Here is a 15,245-nt window from a genome sequence, read left to right as displayed (position 1 = left end):
AGATCCCTCCATCCAAGTTTTTATTCGGTCAATCTTGGGATTTTCAGATGTTTTAACTTTGTCTTAATTCCTATGTCAAACAAATATGGATATAGGTAAAATAGATCCAATGTAATGTAAGTGGCATGGACAAAAGGAGGTTAACTTTAAGTAAAGCACACACACATCAGTCACAGTTAATGCATTGACCAGGTGACACAAGTTATGTCTGTATATGTCTTGGAGTGAAGACTGGTATACTCAATTCATGATCTGGTAGTTCAATTTAGTGTCCCATAAAATGACTGTCTTGGTCTGCTTTCACATAGCTGTCATCGTCAAATAAGCAGAACGCAAGACAATCTCGGAACAGTGTTGTAAAAATGACTAAAAATCATAGAGTAAAGTTATTGTCTTAACATATTACTTTGGTCACCCATACAAATAGCACTGGAACACTCTTAAAGTGTCAGATATCAAATGTAGTAAACTACCAAAAGTCATTTTCTGGCAATAAAAGTACTTAAGTGTCAAGAATGCAAATGAAAGTAAATTATATACAAACCTACATGTACTGTGTGTACTGCATACAACCAGAATATCAGCTCCAATATTCAATATTCAATTTGACAAGGAGGTTTTGTTTACACTGGTGTACATTTGTGGGTTGGTTTGTCAGCAAAAACCACAGTACGGATTTTCACAAAACTGAGATGGAGGAAAGGTTTTTGGTGCAGCTCTGGATAAAGGGATGGAAACTTGAACATTGAATTGTCAATTTCTCAGGGAATAATGCAGGGGTCTTGATGGAAAAAAAAATCATGTGTATTCAGGTGGTTGGTGTATATGAGTGATTATAATTTGATGAGGATCTGGTGAATTCAGTTTGTGGCTAAGCAGTTATGGGTGGTTTAAAACTGAATTTGATACAGAGCTGTGGAGTTTGATAGTGGATTAAGCTTGATTAAAATAAAGGAGACTGCTTGGACTGTGGAGGTATGTGGTATTCTCTGTGCTATTTTAATAGTCCTAGTAACTAAAGTTCTTCAGTAAATGCAGTACAGTTAAAAGGTACAAAATGCATCAAAATTCTCAAGCACAAATACCACAAAATTGTACTTTAATACAGTACTTTTTACTTTACTGGTATTTACTATACCACTGTATGTAAATGTTAATTAGAAATGCTGCAGGAAAAAAAAAGCGACTGATTTAGACACAATACTTTACTTTAAATCTTGCGCAAGAGTTCCAATAATACCTTTCCCACAAACAGAAAACAATTGTTGTTTACTCGTGTCCATTGTTATTAGCTCTGTCCTTTCCCCCTGAGGAGGATACAGAGGAAAGTTTCTGTCCAAGGTTTTCAAGGTGTTTCCTTTGCTGACACAATGTGTGTGCGCGCATGTGAGCATTTGGTGTCGCCCTTTGCTCAACATCAGCACTTCACCGCTACCCATAATGCACTGTGGGAAAGGTAACACCCATTTTGTTTACCTGGAGGAAACCAGAAGTGGAAGCTGATAGCCTGAAGAGAAAAGAGGAAACATAACCAAGGACAGAAGAAGAGAAAAGAAAAGAGTTTGTGTTTAACTTGTACTTATTATGTATTAGCCAGGCATTAGCAAAAGGGGACTGGAAACTTTTTGGATACTTCTTTTTATGGATACTTACAAGTTTAGTTGGTAGGGACCTGTTGGCATGACAAAGGTATAAGTGAGGGAAGTGGGACAGTCAGTAGTAGGAGGAGCTGCAGGGCTCTCCATGTATGGACTCTGTTCAAATGGTAAATAGAGGGTCACATGGGGCAATAGTCTTAGAGCAGTGGGGGGAAAAGGGAGGGAAAGAAACAAGGAGAGAGAGAGTGAAGACATACACACTGCTGGACTTCGGCCTGCCTCATGTGCTGGAGGCAGCACTTTCACCCTGAGTTTAGAGGACACTGGATCACACAAGAAAGAGAAAGGGAAAAGAAGTGATTGTCATGTTGTGGTCAACATGAATTATCAGTTTTTCTGAGGCCCCATGTCTCCCACTTGACATTCTTTGGATATCTTCTTTTTGTTTCCTGCTTGTTGTCACTGGACACTGGAATCTCCATACTTTGCTCTGGACCACTGAAGGGCCAAAATGCCCATCAACTTCACTGTCGTGCCAGTGGAGGATGCGGAGGGTGACAGCAACAGCGCGGCCGAAGCTGGAGGCAACAAACCAGTCAGTCTGGGAGAACTGTTTGGGGAGAAAAAGGATGAGAACAACTTACAAGAATCCAACAAAGGTAGGGATACGGTGAAAGACCAAGCCTCCTCTTTGGCTTGTAGACATGCTCACACACTCAGGGAGGTCAGTGTTCAGTGCCTTCTTATTTCTGTCCGGGGTGGTGAGGAAGCTGAATCCTATCCCAGCATGCACTGAGTGAAGGATAGCAGTAAAAATGAGATATTGAGAATATTGAGAAACAGACGCACAATGACATGCTCAGATACGTGTTATGGCAGGCACATTCTGCACGCAAACAAATTCAGACACGGCTTTTAAGTGTGACGTTGTTCAACCAGCTAGAAGTTTCTGTGGTAGGAAGGTGGGACTGTGTTGTTACTCAAGTATGGTTCTCTCTGATTGATGGTTGGTGCTGTTTGGCTGTAATGTGGGGCTCTGTGTCTATTACAAAAGAACACAAACTACAAAAACAGAGAGAGAACAGAGCTGGAACAGCATGCAGAAGTAGATGAAAAAGAGGTGAATAGTTTTCAAACTGACAAACCATGAAAAAGAGGGCACACATTGTGATCTTCTATCTTCTGTGATCATTTGGTGTTTTAAAATAGTTTCAGAGGAGCCTGCAGTACATTTTATCTATTTCATCTAAAAAATCAAATGGAGCTTATTGCTTTTGGAATGACTTTAAAGGACGCACAGAGAAAAGTGTGCCTGTTTTTCGATTTTAACTGATTTACCTTTGAAATATTATTATTCCTTACTGTTCTATAAGAATTATATGTATATGCTTTGCTAGCTGACTGTTTCTTTGTCACAGGGTAATGAATTCATATACAATCAAATATACTCAAATATGTGCTACTGGAAGTTCATCATATAACATTGTTTTCAATCAAACTGCTATTGAACCCCGTCTGAGATGTGTTATGGCAGCCCAGTCTGCCAGACACTGCACGTGTCATATGTATCAGATATACAATTTTTACAATATGTGTAATTTCATGTTGATATTACATGTACTGTATATGAGCTGACTTACATGTTAGGAGGTGGAGGGGAAGGGGGATTGTAACAAAGTCGTCTGCAAAGCCAGAGACCATTGTTTCAGAATGTTTGAGATTTGTAAAGGTGAAACCACTGGATATTTTTGATGAGATCATGGGACATTTTTAAAGAATGTTGCACTTAACCCTAAACAGACCATAAGCACTGTGTTGGTACAACATAAAGAGATGTACATTTTGAATCTGTGGTTCAAGGACACATACACTTCCAAGGTTTATTGTGGTGACTGGATGGTTGTCAAAATCACTTCCCTTGAATCCTATGGATTATCATTATTTTTTCATTGGCACTGCTAGGTGTAACAGTGTAACAAGTTTCAAACCATTCATTTTTCTGTATACATAATGTAAGATATGAAACATTCTGAGTATTATTGGCAGACAACAGGACATTAAAACATGTGAAACCCAGCAAAAACACAAGTTGAATACTTTAGCACCAGCAATCCTGCTGCCCTTTAACACTGATGACACAGTGTTGTGTGCACTGCCACTTAACAACTTAACTTAACAACTATAACAAAATACAGCTTTACAGGCACAACCCATTTCTTGTTCTGCTGAGGCATGTCCCTCTGGCTGCAGGGCTAAGCCTTCTGCGGCCATTCCATGACACTGGACAGTGTTGGGCCCGACTAACCTGTTCCTTAGCCTAAAGCTTAGTATGAAAATCAAGGTTGGTTGGGGAAATTCCCTAGAGTCTGGTCTGCAGGCTCGCCGACTCATCACAGAGGGCACCCTGCTCTTCCCTCAGCCTCTGGATCAGCTCCTGATCTTCCCTGTAGGACCTTTTCTCACTATAGCCTCTGCCTCAAGTTGTTTCTGATGGTGGTCTGCTTATTTAAGCAGCAGCTCATTACTTACAGCTATGCTATCCAGGTTTTGCTCCCTCTGGAGCTTGCCCACTGTTTTACCTGGGTCCACAACTATTGTATCACAATCTTGTGGTCAAAGTTGTCTAGATAGACACTGATTTTGAGTCAAGGGGCATCTGGGCACACAGAGGTTATTTTGCATCCTTCAGCAGCATTTTAGTCATTTGGCATCTCAGTTGTTGTATGTCTTGTTTTGCATCTTTTTTGTTTTTTGTGTTGTGTGTCATTGTCTCCAGTCAAGAGAACAAGAAATGTGGGGTCATGGGCCTATACATGGAAGGCCTGTTCAGTAATCCATTATTATACCAGTAGCTATACCACTATTACTTGTGATTTCACTTCACTACAGTTTTACTTCTCTCCTGTATGCCCTGCCTCTTGTGACAGTTGGATCCTGACCCAACAAAACTACCACATTAATTTAACATTTTATGACTAACGCTGCAAAAATAATGGGGCAAAATGCAGCACACAATATAGTGAAAACTGTCAGAATTGTAATGTCTTTGAATTTTTTATTTTTTTTTTGTAGTCACTACAAAACAAAGCATAAAATCAAGGCAAACTGCTGTTCCAGCTGCCTGCCTTAGCAGGATAGATGGTATATGGTAATCTAACATCACACTCACTGCATTGTCTTACATACTGGACAGCTAATGCAAGAGAGCTGTATCATGTTAGCACGTGCTGATGAGATGACCACAAGCACCAGAGTCACAATTAGGGAAAAGGGGTTACAGATGCAACATTGCCAAGTGTATGGCCCTCATTCATACAACGTGCTTGGTTGTAAATTTTATATTTTATGTGTATGGAGTTACAAAGATCTACCTGGATGAACCCTTTCTCCTCTCTGCCTCTGACATTTGAGCTTGTGTGAAAATTGAATTTCCCTGGTAAAGGGTTTGTCTTGTCTTGTCTTGTCTTGTCTTATCTTATCTTGTCTTGTCTTGTCTGCAAATTTATATCATTTGGTGTTACACTGAGATGTTGGGATGCTCAAACATGCATGATTTTTTTTTTTCCTGGACCTGGAATGTTGTGACATCGATAGCTCTGTTTCCATTTAACTGTCAAGCAAATTTGAAGCAAAATTCTTTAAATACTACATCAACATTTGAATAAGGTATGTTTTCATAAAGTAGCTCAGAGCAAATGATCCAAGCTATGCAAAGTCTGCATGTTATGCATGGGTGTAATAAATTCAGTAGAAGAAGAAATGGCTACTTTTTTTTAAAAAGGCAACAGCCATGCTGTCTCCTCTTTTCATGGATTTACATCCAAGTTTGTCCATCATTAAGCAGGAACCAAATGATCTTATTTGTCCTTATGCTTCTTTTAATAAAAACAATTCAGAAAATTCAAAAACAATTGTGCATTCTTTGTAGGACTCCTCAGTCCAAATGTTATGATGTAATGTATGAGCTTCTAGTTTTTTGGGGGGTTTTTTTTCCCTCAGGTGAGACTACAGCGCCAGGCATACTTCCCCTTTGTACATGTTTTTTCCCAATAAAAAAATTAAAAGGAATGGCGACTGTAGTCTGCCCCTTCAGAAAAATACATTAAAAAGCCTTCTTTTTATCACAGGTGGTAAAAGTCTCAAAGCCAGAGAGCACTGTAGGTATCATAAATCCCTTTATGAGTGTCAGTTTGGTGGGTGCGTTTACCTTTACCTAGTTTTCACTGTGAAGTTACAGAACAGTGCTCAAGAGGACACACACCAGTATGCACACGATGCTGATTAGACAACATGCCACCTGTACAAATGATAACATCTCAGTACCATCATTCGAAAGCAGTATCCTATGACAACATTTCATATTAGTCAATTTTTTTGCTGTTTAGAAGGTTTTGCAGAAGCCTCTTTTTTATAATTCAAAACCACTCAAACAAGAAAGCTAATACATGTTCATTTACTGTAGTGGTTGAGAGTAAATGGGAGTATTAAATATGTAGCCATAATTATCCCCGGAGTAACTTCCAATAGTCAATGTAAACAGTTTGAATTGTGATTGTTAAGGGGCTCTCAGTACCATTCCCTGATCACTATGTCCTCTCCACTGGGCATCTACTGAGCACTTCTACTGTGTAGAGGAAAAGGATGTTAATCATGTAGCATGGTTTCTTAAGTGTTGGCCTGGTGGGGTGGGCCAACTGCCAACAGAGGCTGCCGTCCTGCTTCAAAACACCTCCTGTGCAGTGATTATAAAGGAAGTGTATTTTTAAGCAAGTCCCCTGTAACTTTTGTTAGCTGGACTGTCTTGTATGATAACTCAACAAGCCAATGTGACACTCTCTAAACTGTACAGGGTGAGCATGGTTATGAACACCCTAATGGCCTAACACTTGGCTTACCAGTAATTTTCTTACCTCTGTTGGACTAATTATATGACTTAGACTTTGACTACTTGCCACAACATAGCTTTGTCACTCCACCTCTCTGATAATTCACAATTGCAGCAATAAATGACACTTTAGCTTAACTTAAAGAAGTAGTCTAGCTAACCAGCAACAAGTTTTTTTTTTTAAACAGGGATTTAGCCATTTATTGCCAAGACCTGCTTCCCCATGTCCTCAGCACCAAACAAGTTTCCTTCAACACTATTTTGCAGGGGTAATGCAAGCAAGCCCGACTAATTCCCCCCAATACCATAATGATGATGCTTGCAGGCAGACATTTCTCAAGTGCTGGCTATCACTGTGGAGATCTGTCTGGCTATGCACAAACTTTTATGACTCAGCTTTTCTCTGGAAGTGAAAGTCCTATTGCTATAAAGGTATATTTATTCACTCACTTCAACCGGGGAGATAGGATCAATCTGCAGAATGGACATTCAGTGGTTACACAGAGAGCCATCAAATTCATCTTAGTATCCTTTTTTGGGTTATGTCAATCATTTGGCAGATTGTTGTATGATTCTGTCTTCTACACAGTGTGGTGTACACGGTTCACTTGTATATATTGAAATAAGGACATCTGCTAGTTAATGTGAAACTGAATGGGAAGCTTTTCCATTTGTTGGATTTTGAAATGAAGGAACTGCTTGTGAGTATTAAAGAATTACATTTCGTGCACACCTGAAATGGAAGCTGTGTATCTGGATGTCACACTTCATTATTTCCTCTGCCATGTTTAATCTCTTTTGCTGCAGCAATATTAAACACATGTTTAGGATAGATTTTGTTTGTTGGAGTTGGATGAATGTTCACACAGGTACAGGAACATATGCCTCAACAGTCCAAAGACTAAATAATTAACATATAACAACATATTTACTGTATACTACTGTAGACAAACTCTAATTGCATCAGTTACCACATGAGTTATGAAATATGCATTAGTGTGACACTTTCATTATTACATCTGTTGCCCAGGTGTTTCTTTCTGGTTTATATCTATTAATATTACAGGTGGGATTACACTAGTTCACAAGAGTTAGACTGCCATATTCCTAACACAGTGATCAAATAGACACTATCTTGTTATTTTATGTACTCGCGAACTATCATCCTAAAGTCATCCTCCTTCCTTTTGTACAGCATGCAGTATTCCCTTACGTCATTCACATCCCAATGGCAATCAAATCAAAAGCCGAGGATGGATGCAAAGTGGCTGCAAAATTAACACTGGTTAGATTACAGAGCTAACCCTGATGTTAACCTTTGCACAATGGGGTTTTAGATTTGCCCATGAAGACCCTTTAGTTTGTTGAAAAGACTAAATCTCTGGCTTAAGGCCTAATCCACCCAGCTCCTTTCTTGCATGCTAGATTTTGTTATAATCATGTGCATCCACACTGTGCTGTTCTTCTCATTGACTGTTCTTCATTGATCTCTGAACAACTGTCAGGCCTTGGGTTATTCAAGGCAATAAAGACAACATTGTAATCTAGTTTGATGACAAACTTAATTGTATGAAGTGAGAACGCTGCATGACAGCCAAGTGTAACGGAAACCAAATATAGAAGCTGCTTGAAAGGCATATGTTAATGTTACTCTCATGCTGCACTGTCTTTTCAGGGGTGAACAAAAGCAGATTGTATCAAAAGGCTAAACTGTGGGCAAAAGCCTTTATTTGTCTGCCACAAACTCAAACCTTTGACCCCCAGTTCTTGATAAAACAGTATTGGACTCTCAACCTTTCCAGGTTCCTTTTGAGTTAAATGTTTAAATTCTGAATTGAAGTTCAAGTGGAGTTCATAATTATGGATCCACACAGCAACAATATTTACATAATATATTTAGTTGAAATCACAACACTGAAATCATTGCCCATGTCAAAAGCTAACTGATATGAGCACTGTAGCTGTTTTAGCTAACGTCAACGTGAGCTTTACAGGGTGTGCTGCCTCACAGCTTTTGTTTCTGAGGGTTTGGTCTGCTGTCTGTCCTTTTCTTTCAACATTAGAAAAAAAAAACACCTGCCCTGTTGACTGGAAAATGGCACAATTAGTTAACGTTAATAGCCTACAAGACACTCTGTTGGTCTCCCTGAACTTCTTCTTGTTCTAATTTGTGGTGTGAGTGTGATGATCTTTGGTTCTAATCAGATAACTTGACTTAAAAAATATACGTGGTCCATGTGGAGGATTCTACATTTTCAGCCATCCTATTTGGCTAACAATGACACAAATGAGCTACTACTAGAAGTCCAGTTTGAATGACACACAGGGGGATCACTCTACAATCACTCTTACATGTCATTTTCATTACCACTACTGTAAACACACTAAGAATACTACTACAGTGCATCAAATTATACAGTATAACTAGTGCTGCTACAACTGTTACATACTACACAATACCTGATGATCCTCCTGCCCCTGTTCTCTTGCTGCTCTATTGTATGCGCACCTTACAACATGTGTGTATTTCCTCTATATTCCACCAGGAGAAGGCAACCAGAGAGACTCCAGTTCATTCATCAACTCAGATGATGATGGAGAAAACTATTATGAGGGCAAGAACATGGCCCTGTTTGAGGTAAGACAGCAGTGGTGTTATCTCCTAATGTACACTGAGACTGTCTAAATGGTTTGTAATGGTATACAGGTGATGGCTTGATGATGTCACCTTTCCTTTTCCTGTTAAAGTGTCCGTGCACATGCTCGCACCGTTGTACTGTGCTGATGTTGTTGATGGATCAGAATGTGCTTGCTTTTGTCAATGCATTTCTCTTCTCATTCTCTCTCTCTCCCTGCAGGAAGAAATGGACAGCACCCCTATGGTGGCATCCCTTCTCAACAAGCTGGCCAACTACACCAACCTGACCCAGGGTGTTCGTGAACATGAGGAGGCAGAGAATGAGGATGGAGTTCGGAGGGTTGCTGTCATGGTATGGACCTCTTATTTTTGAGTGGGAATTGTCAGTTTCGGTTCGGGGGTACGTGCAGTAGAAAACCAATTGTGGTTGGTTTCCTCTCATTTAAAGGGCACCATAGGATAGAAAACATAGAAGACCTGCATTGGCAGTGGAATTTTGGAATCTTTTGAATTTAGCTACAGTTGAAAAAAGACATATATGTATAATCTCCTTATTTTAGGATTAGGCTATAGAATATCATTTCCACTTTTCAGTTTTCAGTCTGTCGTGCTTTGTTCACATGCAACTTTGATCTGCTGGATCATGTGGGGTAAAGCAGCCCATAGACATACTGAAAAAATGGAATCTATTGTCGAGATGTGTCGTTTCTTAAGAAGTCCTAGCTTATAAGAAATTGTTGAGAACTAATTCATAATTTGCCTGTATGACAAAATGTATAGACTGTTCTCCAAACTGCTCAAGAGCACCAGTAGAGACTGGGCATTATTTAATGTTCAGTTTTGAGTTTAAGAGACCGCTGCCATGTGGTCGTTGAATGGTAATGAAAAAATTATATGTAATGACGTGGGAATTACCACTAAGGACACGCTTATAATCTAGTGGAAAACATTATAATCATTGTTGTGATGTATTGCAGGGACAGTTTTATCTTTCACATTTTTTGTAATCATTATTATTTATTTTTTTATTAACTTTTTCTTTGCAGATTTGCTCCTATATAGTCATTTTAGCCATTGTTTTGATGATATACAGGCAAATCAGAAAATAACAGGACAGGGACACGTGTTTGTGTGTGTGCGGCTCCTTATGCCCATGAATTGCATTAGGGCTGTTTTTCATTTAATAGTGTATACATGCATATCACTCAACAGGAACAGCCCTTTGGACAGTGCAAGAATTAAACTCTGGTCCTTATCCTGTGAAGGACAAGTAGGGCTGCAACTCTGCAACTTGTCATGATTGATGAGTGACTTGGCACAACACCACTAGCTTTTTCTTAAGAAGACATACTAGCCCTCTTCATCCAAACAGCATTCTACACCCCTAAAAAGTAGAGTAGACTAAACTTAAGAAAACTACCAAACATTCACATTAGGCTGGAATCAGTGCAGTTTTGCTTCAACAGTTACAGGTACGTTAATTATTAAAATTCTTACAGTCATTCAACACTTCAACTATTATAGTCATTTGACCTGGTGCTTCTTAAAGTAGAAAACCTCAGAGAAAAACCTGAAAGAAACCAAATCTCTATCAAAAAATTACGTATGCATTGAAGACCTCATCACATTTAATTTACAAGGAGTCCTAGTAGTTCACCATGTGCTAAGTACTTGCCACAGCACCCTGGGTTTGATTCCAGCCTGGCGCCCTTGTTGCATGCCACCCCATCCCCCTTTCTGCTCTTTACTCATTAGCAGCAAAAAGGTTTAAGAAATGAGTCTGATAAAAAGCTGCATTACCTTGTGTCGGAGACCTGAGGCGGTCAGTAGCACCTCCACCGGAAGGTCCTGCTATTAACATTATACACGTCTTATATGTCCTGAATGTCCAGTAGCTACATGCCATATCCATTGTCAGGGTGACTGACTGACAAATGGGGCTTTTCTACTGGTCACGGCCAGTCAAACCATGTCATTCCGATACGCTTCTCCATTACCAGTCTCACCAGACTGAGTTGAGCCTAGCCTGCTCTGCCTGAAATGGACATTCCCCTCTGTAGGGCCTGACCAGCTATGGCCAACCAATGATGACTCCCCATCACCCCAAGACTGTGTTGCAATACTCAACGCATGTTTTTGCAGGGACACGAGTGAAAGATGTTCATAAAGTCTTTGTGCTTTTAGTTCTCAGTAATTGTAATTGTAGTCACTGTTGTAGCGTCTAATTCAATACAAATAAATACTTCAGTGACGCTACATGGAGTCCTTACAGCCACTCTGTTAACCACTAATCAAGACAAGCGCATCATCTGTTAAAGACACAGCTTTATGCAGTTAGACCTGTTTAGCCCTGCTTGGCAGAAGTGCTGAGTCAAGCCACCACGCATTGATGGAAAAATCCCAACAGTGGAGTTCTTCAGTTTCTTTGAGGACACACTTGGGCCGCTGCATGAAGCCATGTGAAAGGTTTACTAAATTGAACAAAAACAAAGTTAAGAAGAAGAGGACGTGGGTCAGATAGCAAGAGTGGGGAGGACAGGGGTATTTTAATGCAGATGGTGCGAGACAACATAGTCTGAACTTGAAATCAGTAAATGTGAAATACATTTAGATGAGGTGTAAGATATGATATTTGTCCTAAGGGGAACAAATACAGATTTTCAGTAAGTTGCAGATAAAGGGTACACAATGTCAGATATGTTATTTACAATGCTTGTTGACCCAAACACAGCTGATTAATAACATAACACCTGTAGTGGGCCCACTCAGACATCAGCTAATCTAACACTGTTTCTGTGATAGGACCTTGATAATTAGTTGTTACAAGTTTTGAAGTCACAAGATCAATCATATCTTTGTACTTATCCTGCTGTGAGGTGGAAATAACCTGCTCGGCGTGGGGAAAAGACCCCGTATCTCAAATCCTTGACTAGTAACATGCATGTTAAGGTTGTGATCAAACAAAAAGGAGTTTGTATTTTTTTTTCATTGTTGTCTTCCCGCTTATCCGTGAGGGTCGCGGTATGTTGCTGTTTCCCCCTGAGGGGCTGTGGGGCTTACTGGGGCCAAATCCAGTTCACACAATGGGCATAGGCCAGGGTACTCCCTGGATGAGTTGCCAGCTCATCGCAGGACTGATGGCAGTTCCAATGAGGTTGACAGGAGAACCGGGATTCGAACTAGCAACCTGAGCAACTAGCAACTAACAGCCACCCTGTGTTTGTATTTTCCCCTGGTCAAATACAAACCAAACTGTGAGCTCAAAAGAGTGTGGCAGACCCTCTTTTATGTCATTCACCTTGTTGTTGCTTGTTGGCAGTTCAGCACCCTCAGAGAGAAGAGAACAGCATCTGTGGTGTGGGAGGCTGAGTTTGAGTGCCAAGTGGTGGTTGGAAGTGGAGGTGTTTCCTCCCACTTGTGCCAGCTGGCTCACTTGTCGCTGATTGTGGTTACAGAGTAGAGCTGCATGTTAATATGAACTTAAAGCCACTGGTGACCGTCTTTTTTACATTGTCCCTTTTCCAATCTGGGATGATGCTATCACTATACAGTATGTATATGAGGATATATATGAAAGGTGTGTATACTTTGGATATCATCTAATCTGCTCTGTGAGGAAATAAATGGACTGTAAAAATTGTAAGACAATCCCTGTATTTGTCACTCCATTGTATTTATAGGGTGCTCATGTAATAATTCACAGTCTGAGGGCAAAACCTCATTGCTCTCAGTAACAATGCACTGCTGACAGAAAAGGGTTTGTCAAATGAAATCATGAAATCAAATAAATATGCTACCGTCACAACAATACTATCCTCCTGGGTAGTGTTGCTCACACACAACATCACACAGGGTCTTCAGATGAACGCAGCTGAACCTTGGACTGTAGCTTTGAGTAGAGGCATTGATGACGTTTCCCTGAGACCTGCCCCCTGAATGATAGCTCTGTTTTAGCGAGCACTAAAAGAGACCAGCAGCCTGAGAGCAAAGAGAACACAACAGATTATGCAAAGTGGGTGAGAGAGAGAAAAAAACTAACACAAGAGAGAAGATGTGGGAGCTCTGGAAGACACCATCAGGCATTTCCCAGCATTTCGACAGACAACTGAGTGCAGTGGAGAAGGCACAGGACAAAGTGGTATGTAGATTCTGTTTTTGGGGACTAGGTAGTAGTATAATGTACATGTGCAGTGTGATGCATACTCAGATCATGTTAGTGTGACTGTCGGAGCTTAAGCCAGATTATTTTGCTTAAAAGCTGTTGTCGTGGTCAATATTTTACCCAAATATCCTGCAATGCATTCAGAATGATAGAAGGTTGTTTCATTTTGGTTGGTGTATTTTATTCAGAAAGCTTATACATTTGAATTAAATATTAAATGATTTTAGAGAATTTTTTTTCTTTACATTCAGTGTAAAAATATGCGGTTGAACATAAAATTCATGTTCTAATCACACCAGAAGTAAAATAAAAATCTACCTTGACAGGACAGCATTTACAGTTCTTGGTGTGTATTCGTAAATTACGATTTCACTGACAATTGAATTTCTTTCACTTTTCTCTAGACATTTTTTAAAATTATTATTTCTTCCTATCTTGGCTTGTTTTTTGTTACACCCTTAACTAAAAAACACAGTTTCCTAAAACAATCTTGTAGGGTACAGTGGGTACAAGTCACCCTCCACTTGAAAATGTGTTTTGCATCTTGCTCCTTCACCTGGACGTTTGTGCAGAATGATATATGTGCAGAGTCTGTTTTCGTGTTGATCAACTTGATATTATCGCCTTCAATTTCAGTTTAACGTGGAAATACGTTCATGATGATGCTTGACATGTTTGGAGCCAATTGTGGTTCAGAATGCAACTAATACAGTATGTGGGGATGTTAGTTTGGACATGTCCTGTACACACATACACACATACACACACACACACACACACACACACACACACACACACACACACACACACACACACACACACTGCACACTGGAAAAGGATTCTTCACTGATGCTTTAGACACTTTGCATTGTAAGATGAACATTTGCATCAACATAGAATTTGTGAATGAGTGAGGTAGACCAGATGAAGGATGGTATATGCATAGACTCATTCAGAAATAATCCCTCTTGATCATTTGTGACTTACCAGAAATGTGTGGCCCTGCCTGTAGTGTCCAGCCTTAATATTAGTCAGCAAATATTACCAGAAGATGCTCGCCTATCACAGGTATCAGAATACTGTATGTTGTCCGATATGTGCCGACATTAAAACTTTTTCTCCAGAACATGATGCAAAAAAAAAAAAAAAATGTAATGCTCTTTGGGTGATTAATAATCATTAGATTTTAATTGGAGTTTACTCTGTCGATCATGTAATTTTCATACAATAAAAGTTCCTAGTTACACTGTAAAATATGCAACTCACGTAGAGTTTGAAAGATTATTGTAAAACGTGTGTTTATGTAATCTGTAGATTGGCTGGATATATTGGATATATTACAATATCAGAATTTTTGACTCCCCAGTTTCAGTATTGGCATCAGCAGGATCCCATAAAATCCAGTTTTGGCCGGGCTCTACATCTCTTTTTGCATTCAAGATGTTTCAGGGCATCAGTGATTCTGGAAGAACATATTTGTGTATTATTCGCATCAACGATTTTGACCCAAAACGTTGGTGTCTGACATCTGGGAATGAGACTCATCAGTCAACGGTAACCAAACGGCAACCAGCTAATCCTGCATTATTATTCAAAACTGAGCACATTTCTTATGTCTTCTAGAGGATCTTTGACATTTTGCAAAGGTTCACACCTATCAGTTCATACAAATGAATTGTTTCATTCTCCCATTCAAGCCGCTGTGTTTAACCCTTTGATGCACAGCATGGGTCAAAAGTGACCCGGCTGAGTTTTTATTTTCTATATCTTTGCAATGAATTACTTTCATCATTCAGTATTCAAGGTATTCCTCAATTAGTTTGTTTTTGATCATCATACATCCTTATTTAATTTTTTCCTTTCTTATTTTTTGAATAAAAACACCTTTTGTATCAATACCCCTCTAATGCACAACATGGGTCGAAAATGACCCATATTCATTTTCTATGCTATTTCATCTAT

The 15,245-nt window shown here is 39.5% G+C and overlaps 1 protein-coding gene across 5 annotated transcripts in view; it reads left to right on the top strand.

Moving 5' to 3' along the window:
- The first annotated feature begins 1,466 nt into the window (after positions 1–1,466).
- Positions 1,467–15,245, top strand: part of LOC119011341 (solute carrier family 12 member 7-like) — a 33,940-nt gene continuing 20,161 nt past the window's right edge. For 3 of the 5 annotated variants that reach the window (XM_037084382.1, XM_037084381.1, XM_037084379.1), the window contains exons 1-3: positions 1,476–2,257; positions 9,030–9,121; positions 9,342–9,473. In XM_037084382.1, the coding sequence (XP_036940277.1) occupies positions 2,110–2,257; positions 9,030–9,121; positions 9,342–9,473 (372 nt within the window). In that variant the 5' untranslated portion in view covers positions 1,476–2,109. Of the gene's footprint in view, positions 2,258–9,029; positions 9,122–9,341; positions 9,474–13,132; positions 13,260–15,245 lie in introns of those variants that run through there. The other 2 variants (XM_037084380.1, XM_037084383.1) reach the window with 2 other exon arrangements.

The sequence above is a fragment of the Acanthopagrus latus genome, chromosome 21, assembly GCF_904848185.1.
Source record: "Acanthopagrus latus isolate v.2019 chromosome 21, fAcaLat1.1, whole genome shotgun sequence".
Classification (NCBI taxonomy): Eukaryota; Metazoa; Chordata; class Actinopteri; order Spariformes; family Sparidae; genus Acanthopagrus; species Acanthopagrus latus.
The sequence above is the reverse complement of the archived record's forward strand: the minus strand, read 5'-3'. Positions and strand labels throughout refer to the sequence as shown.